This window comes from Paroedura picta, chromosome 4, assembly GCF_049243985.1.
Source record: "Paroedura picta isolate Pp20150507F chromosome 4, Ppicta_v3.0, whole genome shotgun sequence".
Lineage (NCBI taxonomy): Eukaryota > Metazoa > Chordata > Lepidosauria > Squamata > Gekkonidae > Paroedura > Paroedura picta.
Genome location: NC_135372.1, coordinates 10,962,520 through 10,977,121, shown reverse-complemented (window position 1 = coordinate 10,977,121; position 14,602 = coordinate 10,962,520). Strand labels below are relative to the sequence as shown.

Genomic DNA, 14,602 nt, shown 5'->3' with positions numbered 1-14,602 from the left:
TGGCGCAAGATCTTGCAAATAGAAAGGCCCTCATGGGAATCCAGCAGGTGAAAATATGCCGGTAGAGTTTTATATTTTAGGTAGAATGTCGCAGAACTGAGGGGGGCAACTATTATGCAGGGTAGAGACCAGTATTTGAATCCCCATATCCTCAAGTCTTGAGCATGTCTTTTTCACTTAGACTCAAAAGCCACACAATATTTTCTAGGGCAGTGGTCCCCAACCTTTTTATCACCGGGGACCACTCAACGCCTTTTACTGAGGCCCGGTGGGGGGGGGGTAGTTTACTCCCCTACTCTCAACCACTGCCCTAGCGCTCTCTGATCGCTATGGTAATGTTTAAACATCCCTTCAAAATGAGATACGGACGCGCCACAACAAGGAACATAAGGAACGTTTTGTTTTCATGGGAATTTTAACCCGTGACAATGACAAATCCATGGGAACCCTGAGCTTGTTTCTCTGCAACGAGATAGTCCCATCTGGGAGTGATGGGAGACAAGGACACCCAAAGTGTGTTGTAAAGGGCCGGGGGGGATGAAGTAAAGGGCCGGGGGGGGGGAAGGCGTCCTTCGGGGCCCACCTCCAATTAGTCGAACCACAGGTTGGGGATCACTATTCTAGGTAATTAACTCCCCTTTCCACCCTCTCTCTTCTTCTATGTAATGGCTGAGGAAATTTTATTTAATTGTATCTGAAGAAGTGTGCATGCACACAAGACCTTATACCTTGAATAAAAATTTGTTGGTCTTAAAGGTACGACTGGACTCAAATGTTCTGAGCTGGTTTTTAACTATCTTCTGGATTTTCATGTTGTTCAACTGTTTTTGTGGCTGTGCTCTCTTTGGGTTGCTGCAGTATTCTTATGTTTTTATTTTGTGCCACTTTGGGAGCTATTACTTTCTGCCTGTCTGCTTTCCTACCTTCCTTCCTTTTAAAATCTTCCTCCCTCCCTCCCTCTTTTACGTTTACACCCCAACCCTTCCCCAGAGGCTCAGGATGACTTACAGAAAATGTATTACGTGCATTAAATTAGGCTTTAAGATTCTAAAATGTATAGTTAAAATTAAAACCAGCCCTACGGCCACTCCGTAGGGACTGAGCTGGTTGCTGAACTGAGGGGGCGGGGTCTATGAAAGCCAAAAGGGTTTATATAAGTAAAATGCCAAGGGATTGTCCCGGTTAGGAGGTCAGACTCCGAAAGGAGAGACCCGGGTTCCAGTTCTTGCTAGGGGGAGGGGCTTCTTGGACACCTACTCCTCAGAGAGGTTGCAAGGATCACGCGAAGAAGGGGCAAGCGTCCGCTTCATGGTGGAAGGGCAGGGTAGCACTTCCGGTAGGAAGACAGCCAAGACTTGCTTTCCCGGGTCTCTCAGTCCTGCTTTCTCCTCTAGGTAAAATGCGAAATCTTAGTGGAAGTGCTGACCAAAAGAAAAACGGTGACTGCCAATGACAAGCTCATCCTGCCTTACAGCCTCAGCGAAGTGAGTACCCTGCAGGGGCAGCCTTAGGAAGAAGGACAAGGGGTGAGGTCAAAGGTGACCAGCTCGGGGTGAGGCAGAGGCCTGGGTCTGCATTAGACTTTGGTGGGAAGACTGGCCTTCGGAAGTAAGCAGCTCCCGAAACCCCAGATAATGAATGGCCATTTCTCCTCCATCTTGAGACCAGTGGGAATGGGTGGCACACTTCCACAGCTTGCTTTTGCAGACGCTTCCTCCTGCACTTGAGAGTCTTGAGATGCTGCTGTGAAAAGGCAAGAATGGATGAACCCCCAGGTCCTGTGCCTGACTACTGAATGGGAATGCATGGTCTACAGAAGAAGGAGGAGGGGGAGGAGAAGGAGGAGAAAGAGAAGGAGAACGAGAAGAAGAAGAGGAAGAGGAAGAAGAAGGGGGAAGAAGGAGGAGAAGGAGAAGAGGAAGAGGAAGGAAGGGAGAAGGGGGAAGGAGGAGGAGGAGAAGAAGAAGGAGAAGAAGAAGAAGAAGAAGAGTTGGTTCTTATATGCCGCTTTTCCCTAATCGAAGGAGGCTCAAAGCGGCTCCCAACCACCTTCCCATTCCTCTCCCTACAGTGGCTCACGTAGCTCACATATTAATATCTGTGGGTTGGAGGGGGAAGGATGAGATTTCAGCTTCCTCTAGGGTTTGGGGTATGGCTGGAGACATGAAAAATGGGCGGCTGTTTACAGCTGTGAGGAGTTCAGCAGGGGGACTCTTCTATGAGTATGGGCCTTTGTCAGAGGTCAGGTGTTGTGACCTCTGACTGCCAGAAGCTTTCCAGGGTCTCAGGAAAAGTGAGATCTTCCTTACCTGCTGCCACTTTAAGATCCTTTGCTCTGGGAACTGACTCTGGAGGTCACCCCACTGTGCAAAACAGATGCTCTAGCTCCTCTCTGTATTGTAGATCATAGGCATGGCAATACTCAGGAAGAACAAGTGTTATGGTCTCTTACGCCCTGTTTCTTCTTTTGTATACATCTTTAAGAGGATGAATCTCAGGAAATCCCATGTTTCTTTTTATGTGCCAAATAACAGGTTTTTCTTGTAGCCTGGATCAGATTGGTTTGGATAATACCTGCCTCTGAAGGGAGAAAGAGGGATTGATTGATTGATTGATTGATTGATTGATTGATATTAAGGCTTATAGGCCACCCCTCTCTGAACAGTCTTAAGTGGTTCACAACAGCATTTAACAATTAAAAACCTGTACAATTTCAAGTTTTAAAATCCTCTAAAATAATTTTAACTAATAAACAGAAGTGCTCCTACAACTACCCTGTAACACCTGGGGATCAATTGATGGAATGCTGGTTTTCACCAGGTGTAGGATGGAAGGGAGTAGGGAGCACACAGGCCCCACTCTGATGGGTGGTTCTTGGCCTCAACCAAATCCCTGGTGGAACAATGCGGTTTAAGGGGAGGGTGTCAGGTGAGGGGAATGCATTTCGTTGAGCTGCGTTTTTAGAGTGCATTCTTTCTATACAGACCCTTTGATTCCAGTCTGAATGATGCAGTCTCCTTTTACAGAAGGGAGTTATTTGTTCAAGTCAGCATCTTTCCAGTGTACTCCAAGCCTTTCTGAAGCAGAAAAAAAAATCTCAGTCACGCTCAAATCATGAGTGTGGGTCATCCCTGCAGCAATATTGTTTTCCTTCCCTCGTTTGGGGGTGGGGGTGGGGGTGGGGAGCACCCAGAGTGCTCAGGGGAGGGGAAATGCAGGCTGCTGTATCTGTGTGTTTCTCTGCAGGCTACCACTGCCCGTGACTCTATGGCCAAATCGCTATATAGTGCGCTCTTTGACTGGATAGTTCTCCGAATTAATCACGCGCTCCTCAACAAGAAGGACATGGAGGAGTCAGTCACGGTACGTCCCCTGCAAGCGGCAGCTCCATGAGCACTTCCTTGGGCAAGGGGCAGCCATAAGGGGCCGTGGGCACACTGCGCATTCCTCGGGGCCCAGCTGGTGGATGGGGATTGGGGCGAAAGTCACTTCAGCACACTCAGTCCAATGGCAGGAATCTTGCAAAGGAACCTGCTGTCCTAGTGACTCTGCCCTGTTCCCCCCCCCCCACAAACCTTCTCAGTGCTTGTCCATTGGGGTCCTCGATATTTTCGGCTTTGAAGACTTCAAGACCAACAGTTTTGAACAGTTCTGCATAAATTATGCCAATGAACAGTTGCAGTTTTACTTCAATCAGCACATTTTCAAGCTTGAACAGGTAAGAGGCTGGGGACAAGGGTATCTGGGCCCCTTGAACAAGGTGGGAGGGGAAAATGCAGTGATGCTTGATTTCTGTGACATTTATGAACAGGCAGACACAGCTTTTTTTCTTCAAAGTCAGACCTTGGATCTAGCTAATGCAGAATCGGCTACTCTGACTTTGGCTTCAGGAAAAGGATCTGAGGTCTCTTAGCTGGAGACTTCGGGACGGGGCTTGCTTTGCAAGAGTCCTCCTCTTGCAAGAGGCCCCTCAATACTGATGCCTCCATCTTCAGGGTGCTTGACAATTCCTTCTCTCCTGCATCCCAGTGGAAACTCTTAGGCACCTGTTAGTAGGGTGCATCCGGCCTGCATCTACCTCAGGCAGCTCTGAATTAACTTTCAGAACTTTGTAATCCAGTGGAAGAAAGCTCATTAGACTAGAGGAAGTGTCTAAACATGAGGCTGAAGGAAATGCGGTGTAAATATTTAAATAGAATGCACACCAGTTTCACCGTACCCTTCCTCTGTAGCACTCGTGGTGGCCTGTGTCATTTTCCTCCCTTCCTTTTTGTCCTCATAACTTCCCTGTGAGGTAGGGAGGTAAAGCCATCCCATGACAGAGTGTTGTGTGGCCTTTTCCCACAGGTGTGGGGGAATGGGAGGCCTGGGAGCACCTTAGTGGAGTCCCTGATGCCTCTGGTTTGTCCATAGGAAGAGTATCAGAGCGAAGGCATCGAATGGCACAACATCACCTACACTGACAATGTGGCCTGCATCCATTTGATCAGCAAGAAACCCACCGGCCTCTTCTACCTCCTAGATGAAGAAAGCAAGTAAGTATGTCTGGGGGGGGGAGGGAAGAGGCGGCACCAGGGGGACAGTGGCGGGGGCAAGCCTGGGATGGACCACGGCCCACCTTGAGATCAACACTCCTCCCCAAGACCATTTATGCACTGGGAAGTTCACTGCCCCAGCTTCCATGCTGGAACACCAATCTGGGGCGGATGAGGTGCACCAGGCCAAATGCTTTTCCATGTGGGTGCAGGAAGAGGTAGGGCAACCTGCCACGACTAAAACTCCAGCCTGCAGCCCGGCATGAAACCTCCAGTGCATAAACGGTCCAAGAGTCTCACAAGGCAGCCCTGCTGCAGTGGTTTCCTGTGCCGCCACCTTGCTGCATTCCCACACCCGCCCCCCAGCAGGTGATTTCAGAGTGTTTTGCGTGTTCATTGTGGTGGCGTCAACAATGACAGTGCTGCCCTGGAGTTCTTCCATGCTCAGAGATTGCTTCAGGGCAGATCAGGTTAAGAAATCAGGAATAAATCTATCCAATAAGGAGAAATGCCTGTCAACTGAGACTCCTCTTCTGTTGCTGAGACCAGAAGCTTCAAGGCAGTGGTGTAGAGCAGGGGTAGTCAACCTGTGGTCCTCCAGATGGTCATGGACTACAATTCCCATGAGCCCCTGCCAGCAAATGCTGGCAGGGGCTCATGGGAATTGTAGTCCATGGACATCTGAAGGACCACAGGTTGACTACCCCTGGTGTAGAGTGTTGGCCCAGGATTTGGGAGATCCAGGTTCAAAATGCCCCTCTCTGCCTTGAAGCCCCTCTCTGCCTTTGAGCCAGTCACATCCTATCAGCCTGACCTACCTTGCAGGGTTGTTGAGGAGATAAAATGGAGGAGGGGAGAATGAGGTATGCCGCCCTTGGGAAGAAAGGTGGGGCACCAAAGAAGAAAGCGGAACGGTTTCTTTTCACATGGTCTTCTGCATCCTGCTTTTGTCCCTGCAGCTTCCCTCATGCCACCAGCCAGACACTTTTGGCAAAGTTCAAGCAGCAGCACGAGGACAGCCGCTTCTTCATGGGGACCCCAGTCCTGGAGCCCGCCTTCATCATCCAGCACTTCGCAGGCAAAGTGAAGTACCAGATCAAGGTACAGGACGGTGCTGGCTCTCATTCGGCCCAGAGTCCAAGGGGAGTCCTCCTTTCCTCATCTGTACACCGCCCTTCCAGCTGAGCCAGCTCAGGGCAGTGTACCATGAATAAAATGGAACAAAATCGATTAAAATTAGTTTGAAACGTTAAAAGACGGCAGTCCTGTTCAGTCAGCGAATACAACTCCCCAGAGCCAGGGTAAGATTTGAGGCTTCTTGTAATGACGGTAGGTTGGATGGGGTCTGAGAGATGTCGATGTTCCATGTCATTGGCCCCAACCAAAGGCCTGGCAGAAGAGCTCCGTCTTACAGGTCCTGCGGAATTGTGCTGGTTCTGGCAGGGCTGAAATGGGTTCCAGGAGCTCATTCCACCAGGTAGGGGCCAGGATGGTTGAGGCCAGATATATCTCCTTGGGGCCAGGGACCATCAACCAGTTGCTGTTCACAGAACAAAACGTTCTTCAGAGGGTATGGATAGACAGACGGCCTCCCAGTTATGCAGGATCCGGGCCGCAGATGGCTTTCTGGGTGAGCACTGATTCCTGTTTAGCTGTTGTGTCCAATAGCGGTTCTCAGACCTCTCTTCCAAAAATGTTTTGATCTCTGTTTAAAAAGAAAGCTTGTTAGGATAGCGTCTGCTGCTGCTGCTTGTGGCAGAGAGTTCCCTAAGCTGATCGTGGACTGTACCTAAAGAAGTGCTGGGCTAGCGTGGCCCTCTGTGTCTGAGCTCTTGCTTTGCACTTGGCAGGATTTTCGTGAGAAGAACATGGATTACATGCGGCCAGACATCGTGGCCTTGCTGCGAGGCAGCAACAGTGCCTATGTCCGGGAGCTCATTGGGATGGATCCGGTGGCAGTCTTCCGATGGGCCACCCTACGTGCTGCAGTACAAGCCATGGCTGTCTTTGCAGAAGCTGGCCGCCAGAGAGCTCAGAAGACCGCTGGTGAGGGCAAGCCCAGAGCAGGAAGGGGGGGAGGAAAGTCCCCTGGGGTGGCCAGAGAACTGCTGTGGTGGTTGTCCAGCAACCTGATGGGATGGCTGGAGGGATGGGGGGACTGGCCAACTCTCTGTTTTTGGGTGGAGTGGGATTTGCACAGCCAACAGTTGGCCACTGAGAGGGTGGTCCCCAGGGTCCAGCAGATGGCCAGTGAGAGTTCTGAGCCTGTTTTGTGACCGGCCAGGGTCCTAGGTGAAGGTCTCTCAAGTCATCTACTGCCTGATCTTTTCTTAATCGAGGCAGAGAATCTCACTCCCTGAGCCTTCGGGGAGGGCGGTATATAAATGCGAAAATAAATAAATAAACTAACAGATTTCCTGCTCCAACTGGCTCCAACAGTTCACTGCACCTGCCCCCTGAGACCCTTGCAGTGCTCACTGACCCCGAGGCCTCCATCCCCTGAGCCACAGCCTCTCCCAAGTGCTAGGCTAGCAAATGCCAGTGCATCAAGCCCCGTCACAAACGCTGGCCTCTTTACCCCCCCCCTCTGTCCTTTCCAGGAGTGGTACGTCATGGGCCCCGGGTGCCCCTCGGAGAATTGCAGCAAGCCAACACCCCGACTGAAAAAGCTTACCGGTAGGCAGCATGACTTGTTTGCACTCAGATCCTTGTCCTGGATGCTTTGGACAAGAAAGCAGATCTCCAATTGCTTGGCGTTCTGCTGTGCTGTTGCTTGTACTGTAGCAGATGCCTGCCAGACCCTTGCTAGCTGCTGGAGTCCTGTGGCTGCTGGCTGCACCCACAGCCAAGGGTTCCCTATGCATCGGCCAAGCCAGCACGTCCTTTAGCACAGGCTCCCTCTCCTACCTCCTGCTGCACAGAGCCCTTTGGAGGGGTGCAACTGCCATGGCCTGGGCAAGAGGAACCCAGGGGGCTTGTCCATATCCGCCTTAATCTCCCAAGCCCCATTCCATTTTGAGCTCTCGTTCTGGGTCCAAGATGTTGTCATGAAGGTTCAGCCATTAGAGTGCTGGACCAGGACTTAGAAGACCCAGGTTTGAATCCCTGCTGGCCCATAGAAACTGGCACTCATCCTAACCGGTGTCATGGTTGTAGTGAGGGCTGAATGCAGGAAAGGGAAATTATGTAAGCTGTTTTGGGACCCCATTTGGGGTGTGCATTCGGCTACACCCAATGCTAAAAAAAAAAAATCTGAAAAACACCTTATCGGTATTTTCTGGATCTTCTTTCCACTGGATATAGATTTGGGCATTTTTATTTTATTTTGTACTCCCCTAGTCTCTATTAAAGAGCCTCTTGTGGCGCAGAGTGGTAAGGCAGCAGACATGCAGTCTCTGCCCATGAGGCTGGGAGTTCAATCCCAGCAGCCGTCTCAAAGTTGACTCAGCCTTCCATCCTTCCGAGGTGGGTCAAATGAGTACCCAGCTTGCTGGGGGGTAAACGGTAATGACTGGGGAAGGGAATGGCAACCCACCCCGTATTGAGTCTGCCATGAAAACGCTGGAGGGCGTCACCCCAAGGGTCAGACATGACTCGGTGCTTGCACAGGGGATACCTTTACCTTTACCTTTTAGTCTCTATTGGAAAGAATGGTGAAAAATAAATGAAGGAAATAAATCAGTTTGTTTGCAAAAATGCAAGCACCTATGAACAGCCTTTGGGGTCTAGCTGCTCTTACTCTCATTTCCTGCCTCCTCCCGTCACCTTTTGCTAAATACAACCTTCATTTAAGAAGCTTTTCTGTTTTTGCAGCTGCATCCCGTAGACTTGATTGTCAACAAGGAGTACACAGTGAAAAACAAAAATGGCTTCTTTATCACTGTGGTGAAAGGGCCCATGTGGGCGCCTGGAAATCTAGTGACTGTACCAGGTCTCTCCCTCCCTCCCACCGCAAGGCCTCTCTGTTCCCTTCTGCTCTCTCGGGGCTTCCACTGCCTCTGAGCATATAGATTCTCTCCTGCTAAAGAACTAGCACTCTTTCGCTGCTTTGCCATTTAAATACTTTGGTAAATACTGTTGGCTGCATGTGGAGGAAGGGCAGGGGAATCGAACTCCAGATTCTGCTGCGTCCTTTGAGTACTCTGTAGCTCTTCTGGCATGGTTCTGGGCACCAGTAGCACATACTCCTTCTTCTAAGGAGTCGGACCTTAAGAGCAGGAATGGAGAGTTGGACTGGGCAGGGACACTCCGGGAAGGGGGGTGGGGGAGGGAGCAGATGCCAGCAATGCAATTGAAGGGAGCAGATATTTATTTCATTTTGCATTAGCATTAAAAGGTACCTGTTCTCTCTTATTGCACTATTGGCAGTTCTGCAGACTTTTTCCCCTTTGGTGACTGTTAAGGCCCTCTTGTTTTTCTCCGGGATACACGGGCCTTCTTTCTCCTCCTCTCCTTCCTCTGCTGGATAGTTCAGCTTCTCTGCATGTTCCCTTTTTGCAGCTGCTCAGTGCTTGATTTCTCATTTGATTGTTCTGAGGAGTTTGATATAAGCGCTTTTGAGGACATCATTGCTTCGTATGAAAGCAAGAAGTAAGTGGGAAGACTTAGAAAGTTTTGTTTTTGGCAGCCGCGAGGCACGTTCCTGGACAGATGGACCTTCTGAGCACGCCAAGTGTAGGAGGCAAAAGGCATTTTTAAAAGGGACCCGCTGCTGGTTCTGCCAGAATCATAGCTCTCCTGCAACCAAGACTTGCGTTCCCGACGCAAAGCATAACCAGGACTTGCATTTGCAACTTGCTGCAGCCCTAAGGCCATCTGTGCCATCTCTTGTTCCGAGTCAGCTTGGTGGTATAAAGTACCGTATTTGTCGGCGTATAAGACGACTGGGCGTATAAGACCACCCCACAACATTTCCACTCAAAATATAGAAGTTTGTTATATACTCGACGTATAAGACTACCCCCTCTTCCACACACCAAATAAAATGTAAAAGAGCATCAGAAGGGGGGAGGGGAGGAGAGACAGAGAAAGAGAGAGAGCCATAAAAAAAAGAAAAGAAAGCAAGAAACTATGCTCGGATTAGTGATTACCTCCCTTCCCCCCCAAAAGGCGAGGGTCATCTCTCTCTCTGTGCATGGAACTGAAACAGCTTCCTCTGATTATTTAACTGCACAAGTTTGGCGGGCCCAGCGAGTTCCAAGCCTGGAGGAGTTCACAAGACAGCAGCAGAGTTGGTGAGCCCAGTGGGGGGGGGGGGGGAGCGCTGCCGCTGCCTCGGCGTCCCTTAATTCTGGTCACCTTAAACTATGGGCACTGGGCGAGCATCGGGAGGCCACTATGGGCAGCTCTGTCTATCCCAACGGAAGTGCACCCGGCGTATAAGACGACCCCCCCCCACTTGGAGGCATGTTTTTCAGGGGGGAAAAGTCGTCTTATATGCCGGCAAATACGGTAGCAATTGTGACTTTTAAAAAAGCAATGTGGTATTTCAGAAGGCCACTGCCGCCTTTCCAAAGCCCAAAATTATCTTGACCACCAATGCATCTCCGAACAGACCACAACGGTTCCTCTGCCCAGGTGTGGCTTTCATTCTTCTATTGTTTTTTTTTGTTTGTTTGTTTTATTTGGTTTGTGCCTCTCTGGAGGGTGGCAAAAGGTAAGTATGTTCTTCTGCTGAGGCAAGACTCTCCGTAGCATGGTGCATGTGGTGCAAGACCGGTGACACGCTCAGCATCTTCCCAGGCTGACTTTTGCAATTAAACATGCAGCAGAGATATTTGCTTGGAAAACAGCAAGCAGTGGGTGAGGGAAAGACATACTTGTTCCAGCTCTTCAGACAGAGTTGGAAGGGAACCTAGCAGAGTCCATAACATTATTTTTAAAATTTCAGATTGGATTTTAAAAGTTTTAAAATTCTGTTGGATCTGCAAAAAAATGACCTTAAAAGTGGTCTGGGTTGAGAGAAACATGAATTAACTGCTGAACTCGGCTGAACCACAGTTTGGCTTCCCCTGATCTAAAAACTGCTCTTAGTTATCAATCCACATGCATTTATAACCACTAATTTCAGTTTCATTCGGGGAAAAAATGAAATTAGAAACTTTTGAACTGTTGGCCCTGACCTTAAGACCCCTGCTCTGTGGAGAAGGGAAACAGAAGGCACCCCCCCCCCACTCAAGGGAGTAGTGTGTGCAGTTCTGGGGGCCTCACTTTAAGAAGGATGTAGATAAAACTGAAAGGGTACAGAGGAGAGCGACGAGGATGATCTGGGGCCAAGGGACCAAGCCCTATGAAGATAGATTGAGGGACTTGGGAATGTTCAGCCTGGAGAAAAGGAGGTTGAGAGGGGACATGATAGCCCTCTTTAAATATTTGAAAGATTGTCACTTGGAGGAGGGCAGGATGCTGTTTCCGTTGGCTGCAGAGGAGAGGACACGCAGTAATGGGTTTAAACTACAAGTACAACGATATAGGCTAGATATCAGGAAAAAAAATTTCACAGAGTAGTTCAGCAGTGGAATAGGCTGCCTAAGGAGGTGGTGAGCTCCCCCTCACTGGCAGTCTTCAAGCAAAGGTTGGATACACACTTTTCTTGGATGCTTTAGGATGCTTAGGGCTGATCCTGCGTTGAGCAGAGGGGTGGACTAGATGGCCTGTATGGCCCCCTCCAACTCTATGATTCTGTGAAAATGTCGATGTTCAGTCTTGTCATCACTTGTTTGAGCAAGTCCAGTTTGCAGTGATTCATGGATCTGACGTTCCAGGTCCCTATGGAATAAAAGTCTTTACAGCATTGGACTGTCTTTTCACCTCCAGTTCCCTTCACAACTGAGTGTCCTTTCGGCTTTGGCCCAGTCGCTTCATTCATTCTGGCGCTATTCGTACTAGCCGTCTGTTCATCCCCAGTAGCATATTGGACGCCTTCTGACCTGAGGGGCTCATCTTCTGGCATCATATCGTTTTGCCTTTTGAACCTGTCCATAGAGTGTTCATGGCAAAGATACTGGAGTGGTTTGCCATTTCCTTCTCCAGTGGATCACCTTTTGTCAGAGCTCTTGGGTGGCCCTGCACGGCATAGCTCATAGCTTCACTGAGCTACGCAAGCCCCTTCGCCACGTCAAGGCAGCGATCCTTGAAGGGGTCCACTATATGGCAGCCTTTTAAATACTTGAAGATGGTTATCAGATCCCCTCTCAGTCGTCTCCTCTCCAGGCTACACAGACCAAGCTCCCCCAACCTTTCTTCATACGTCTGTCAGTTGGACGTGAGACTTATAAGCATTGGAATTCAATAATGATTGGTAGGAGCAGGGCTGAAAGGGCTGGTAGGATTGGTAGGAGCAGGGCTGAAAGACATTTTAATTGCTTACCTTGGTACTCTCAGGGTCTCAAAGCTGGAGATGGATACCCCTTTGGCCACTTCCTTACATGGTACTCAGAACTGGAGCAAACTGGCTTGCTTCTTCACCCCTGAGTAGAACAGTAAAAAAAACCCTCAGAAGTATTTAATTTGTTCCTTGGCATAGGGACTTGGGGCCATTCCATCAAGGACCTTGGCTGGTGCAAATTCTATGCCAAACGGCATGAGTCCTGCAGCTCTGGCCACAGGAATTGCTTTTGGCTTATTTCGAACAGGCCCACTAATGCCTTGGGGGGATAGAATCCTATCAGCCCTTTGAACCTTGAAAAACCTCTGCTGGTACTAGTCATGTAGCCTGCAGGAACGTGAGGAAGGAATGGCTGGGCAGGAGGGAACCAGAATGAGATCATCTCTACTATTACAAAAATGAGAGGATTGAACCCCTTCTGTCTGATCTGAAATGCTCATTTTGCAAAGGAAATTTTGTCAGCGCCTCTTGCCCCAAAATGCATGACATATGCAAAGTCCATGAAAGGGAAACGGGTTCCTCCATGTTTCCTTTCACCTGTATTCAAAAAGCCAAGGGTAGTTTTTGTTTTGTTTTTTTGCACATGAAATGTGCACGTTTAAAGCAAGGTTGGCCTGGGAATCTTTTGTCTGATAATCTTTAAAGCATGCTGGGACATGATGGGGCTCATCCATTTAATTCCTGGTGATTCCGTTTCACAGCTATCTTGTGTGTGTGTTTGTGTGTCCCCATCTGTCTTGGGTGTGTTTCCCTGTCCCCTTCCCACTGTAGGGATTTGCATGAGCAAATAGTCAGGAGCATAAAGGGACTGCCCTGGCAGGGCGAAGATCCCCGCAGGCTTCTCCAGTCGCTGGGCCGGCTCCAGCAGCCCCGTTGCCACTTCCTGTGAGTTCGTACTGGTGGGAGAGGAGGAGGAGGAGGTGGCAGTAACTGGTGGAGGGAAGGGGTCTTTCTTTTCTCTCTTCCTTTTGTCTTTATTTTTGCTTTGGAAATAGTTCAGAATAAGTGGCACAGGTTGGACTCAGCAGATAATTGCATATGCACTGAACCTTGTGTTATATGCACAGTCTGTTTGCAGAAGCCATGTTGGATCAGGGCAATGATCCATCCAGTCCGTGTCACACAGTAGCCAAAACCCAGGAGACATCAGGGGGTCCACCAGCAGGTCCTCCAGAGGCCCTCCCACTCTTCCCGCCCCCCAAGCACGAAGAAAAAAGAGTACCTCTCCCCCAGACAACAGGGTTCCCTCTAGACCAGTGGTCCCCAACCTTTTTATCACCGGGGACCACTCACCAGGGACCACTCACTGCCTTTTACTGAGGCCCAGTGGGGGGGGGGTAGTTTACTCCTCTACTCTCAGCCACTGCCCTAACGCTCTCTGATTGCTATGGTAATGTTTAAACATCCCTTCAAAATAAGATACAGACACGCCAGAACAATGAACATAAGGAACATTTTATTTTCATGGAAATTTTAACTCATGACAATGACAAATCAATGGGAACCCTGAGCTTGTTTCTCTGCAACAAGATAGTCCCATCTGGGAGTGATGGGAGACAATGACACCCAAAGTGTGTTGTAAAGGGCCGGGGGGGGGGGGAGAAGGCATCCTTCGTGGCCCACCTCCAGTTAGTTGAGGGACCACATGTGGTCCACGGCCCACAGGTTGGGGATCGCTACTCTAGACCTTGGGGCCAGGAGCCATTGATGCACCTCTGCTCCAGGTGTTTCTCCAATCCCCTCTTGGAACTGTTGGTGCTTGTAGCTACCACTACTTCCTGTGGCAGTGAATTCCACACGCTAATTACTCTTGAGGGCTGCCACTGTCCCACCACCACCATCCCACCAGTTTGCATTGTACAAGAATTGTGGGCATGTGGTTAGGATCTCTCTTCTTGAATGCTCAACTCTCTGGCTTCGACTTGCCTCGGCACCCATGCACACAGGAGTTGGCAATAATCTTGGAAGCCACCCCGAGCCAGCATGCCAGGAGAGGCGGGGTAGAAATAGAAGGAGAAATAATAAATAAATAAATATTAGCCAGCTGTCCACAAACCCTCTTTTCCCCAAGCCTTCTTGCAGATAGAGCGAGCCTTCCTGCTTGCTTTTGGAGAGATTGCCAAACATCAAAAGAGACCCTTGGGGTGGGGATCTCTCTGCCACTAGAATTCCTACTCACCAGGAATGGCTTTCTCTGACGTTCTTACGAGGGAACACATGATGCTGCTGGAGACCCAAGTGGGGCCACGTCTGCTCCAGTTGGAATCGGCTTCCCAGGTTCTCTTCCAGATTAGGATGTTTCCCAGAACCTGCTGCCCCCTGCTCTTCGCCTGGAGGTGCCAGAGTCTAAATGCAGAACCTCAACCTTGCCAATAAAAAAACGATCCTGCTGCCCTGTTTTGCCAGCGATGGCGCTTCCCAATTCAAGAGCTTCTAGGGACCCTGTACTGGAGGGAAGCCACCCGCAGGGCTGTGTGCTCAGCTGCACAACTTGGACTTCATAACACAACCAATAAGTCTGTGCAGTTAGCTTACTAGCTGAACACAGTTTTCTTCCAGTGGCCCCTTGAAGACCTTGAGGGAGTGGGCTTGAACACAAACACTTATATCTTGAATTGAACTCTGTTGGTCTCCAGGCTGCCACTGGACGCTAACTCTGCTTTGCTGCTCCAAACCAACA

General features: G+C 49.7%; 1 protein-coding gene across 8 annotated transcripts in view; it reads left to right on the top strand.

Moving 5' to 3' along the window:
* Nucleotides 1-14,602, top strand: part of MYO9B (myosin IXB) — a 90,139-nt gene that overhangs the window by 41,710 nt on the left and 33,827 nt on the right. For 4 of the 8 annotated variants that reach the window (XM_077331849.1, XM_077331848.1, XM_077331851.1 and 1 more), the window contains exons 8-16: nucleotides 1,395-1,484; nucleotides 3,247-3,363; nucleotides 3,584-3,718; nucleotides 4,414-4,535; nucleotides 5,495-5,636; nucleotides 6,386-6,581; nucleotides 7,136-7,211; nucleotides 9,036-9,125; nucleotides 12,694-12,807. In XM_077331849.1, the coding sequence (XP_077187964.1) occupies nucleotides 1,395-1,484; nucleotides 3,247-3,363; nucleotides 3,584-3,718; nucleotides 4,414-4,535; nucleotides 5,495-5,636; nucleotides 6,386-6,581; nucleotides 7,136-7,211; nucleotides 9,036-9,125; nucleotides 12,694-12,807 (1,082 nt within the window). The remainder of the gene's footprint in view (nucleotides 1-1,394; nucleotides 1,485-3,246; nucleotides 3,364-3,583; nucleotides 3,719-4,413; nucleotides 4,536-5,494; nucleotides 5,637-6,385; nucleotides 6,582-7,135; nucleotides 7,212-9,035; nucleotides 9,126-12,693; nucleotides 12,808-14,602) is intronic. The other 4 variants (XM_077331855.1, XM_077331852.1, XM_077331853.1 and 1 more) reach the window with 3 other exon arrangements.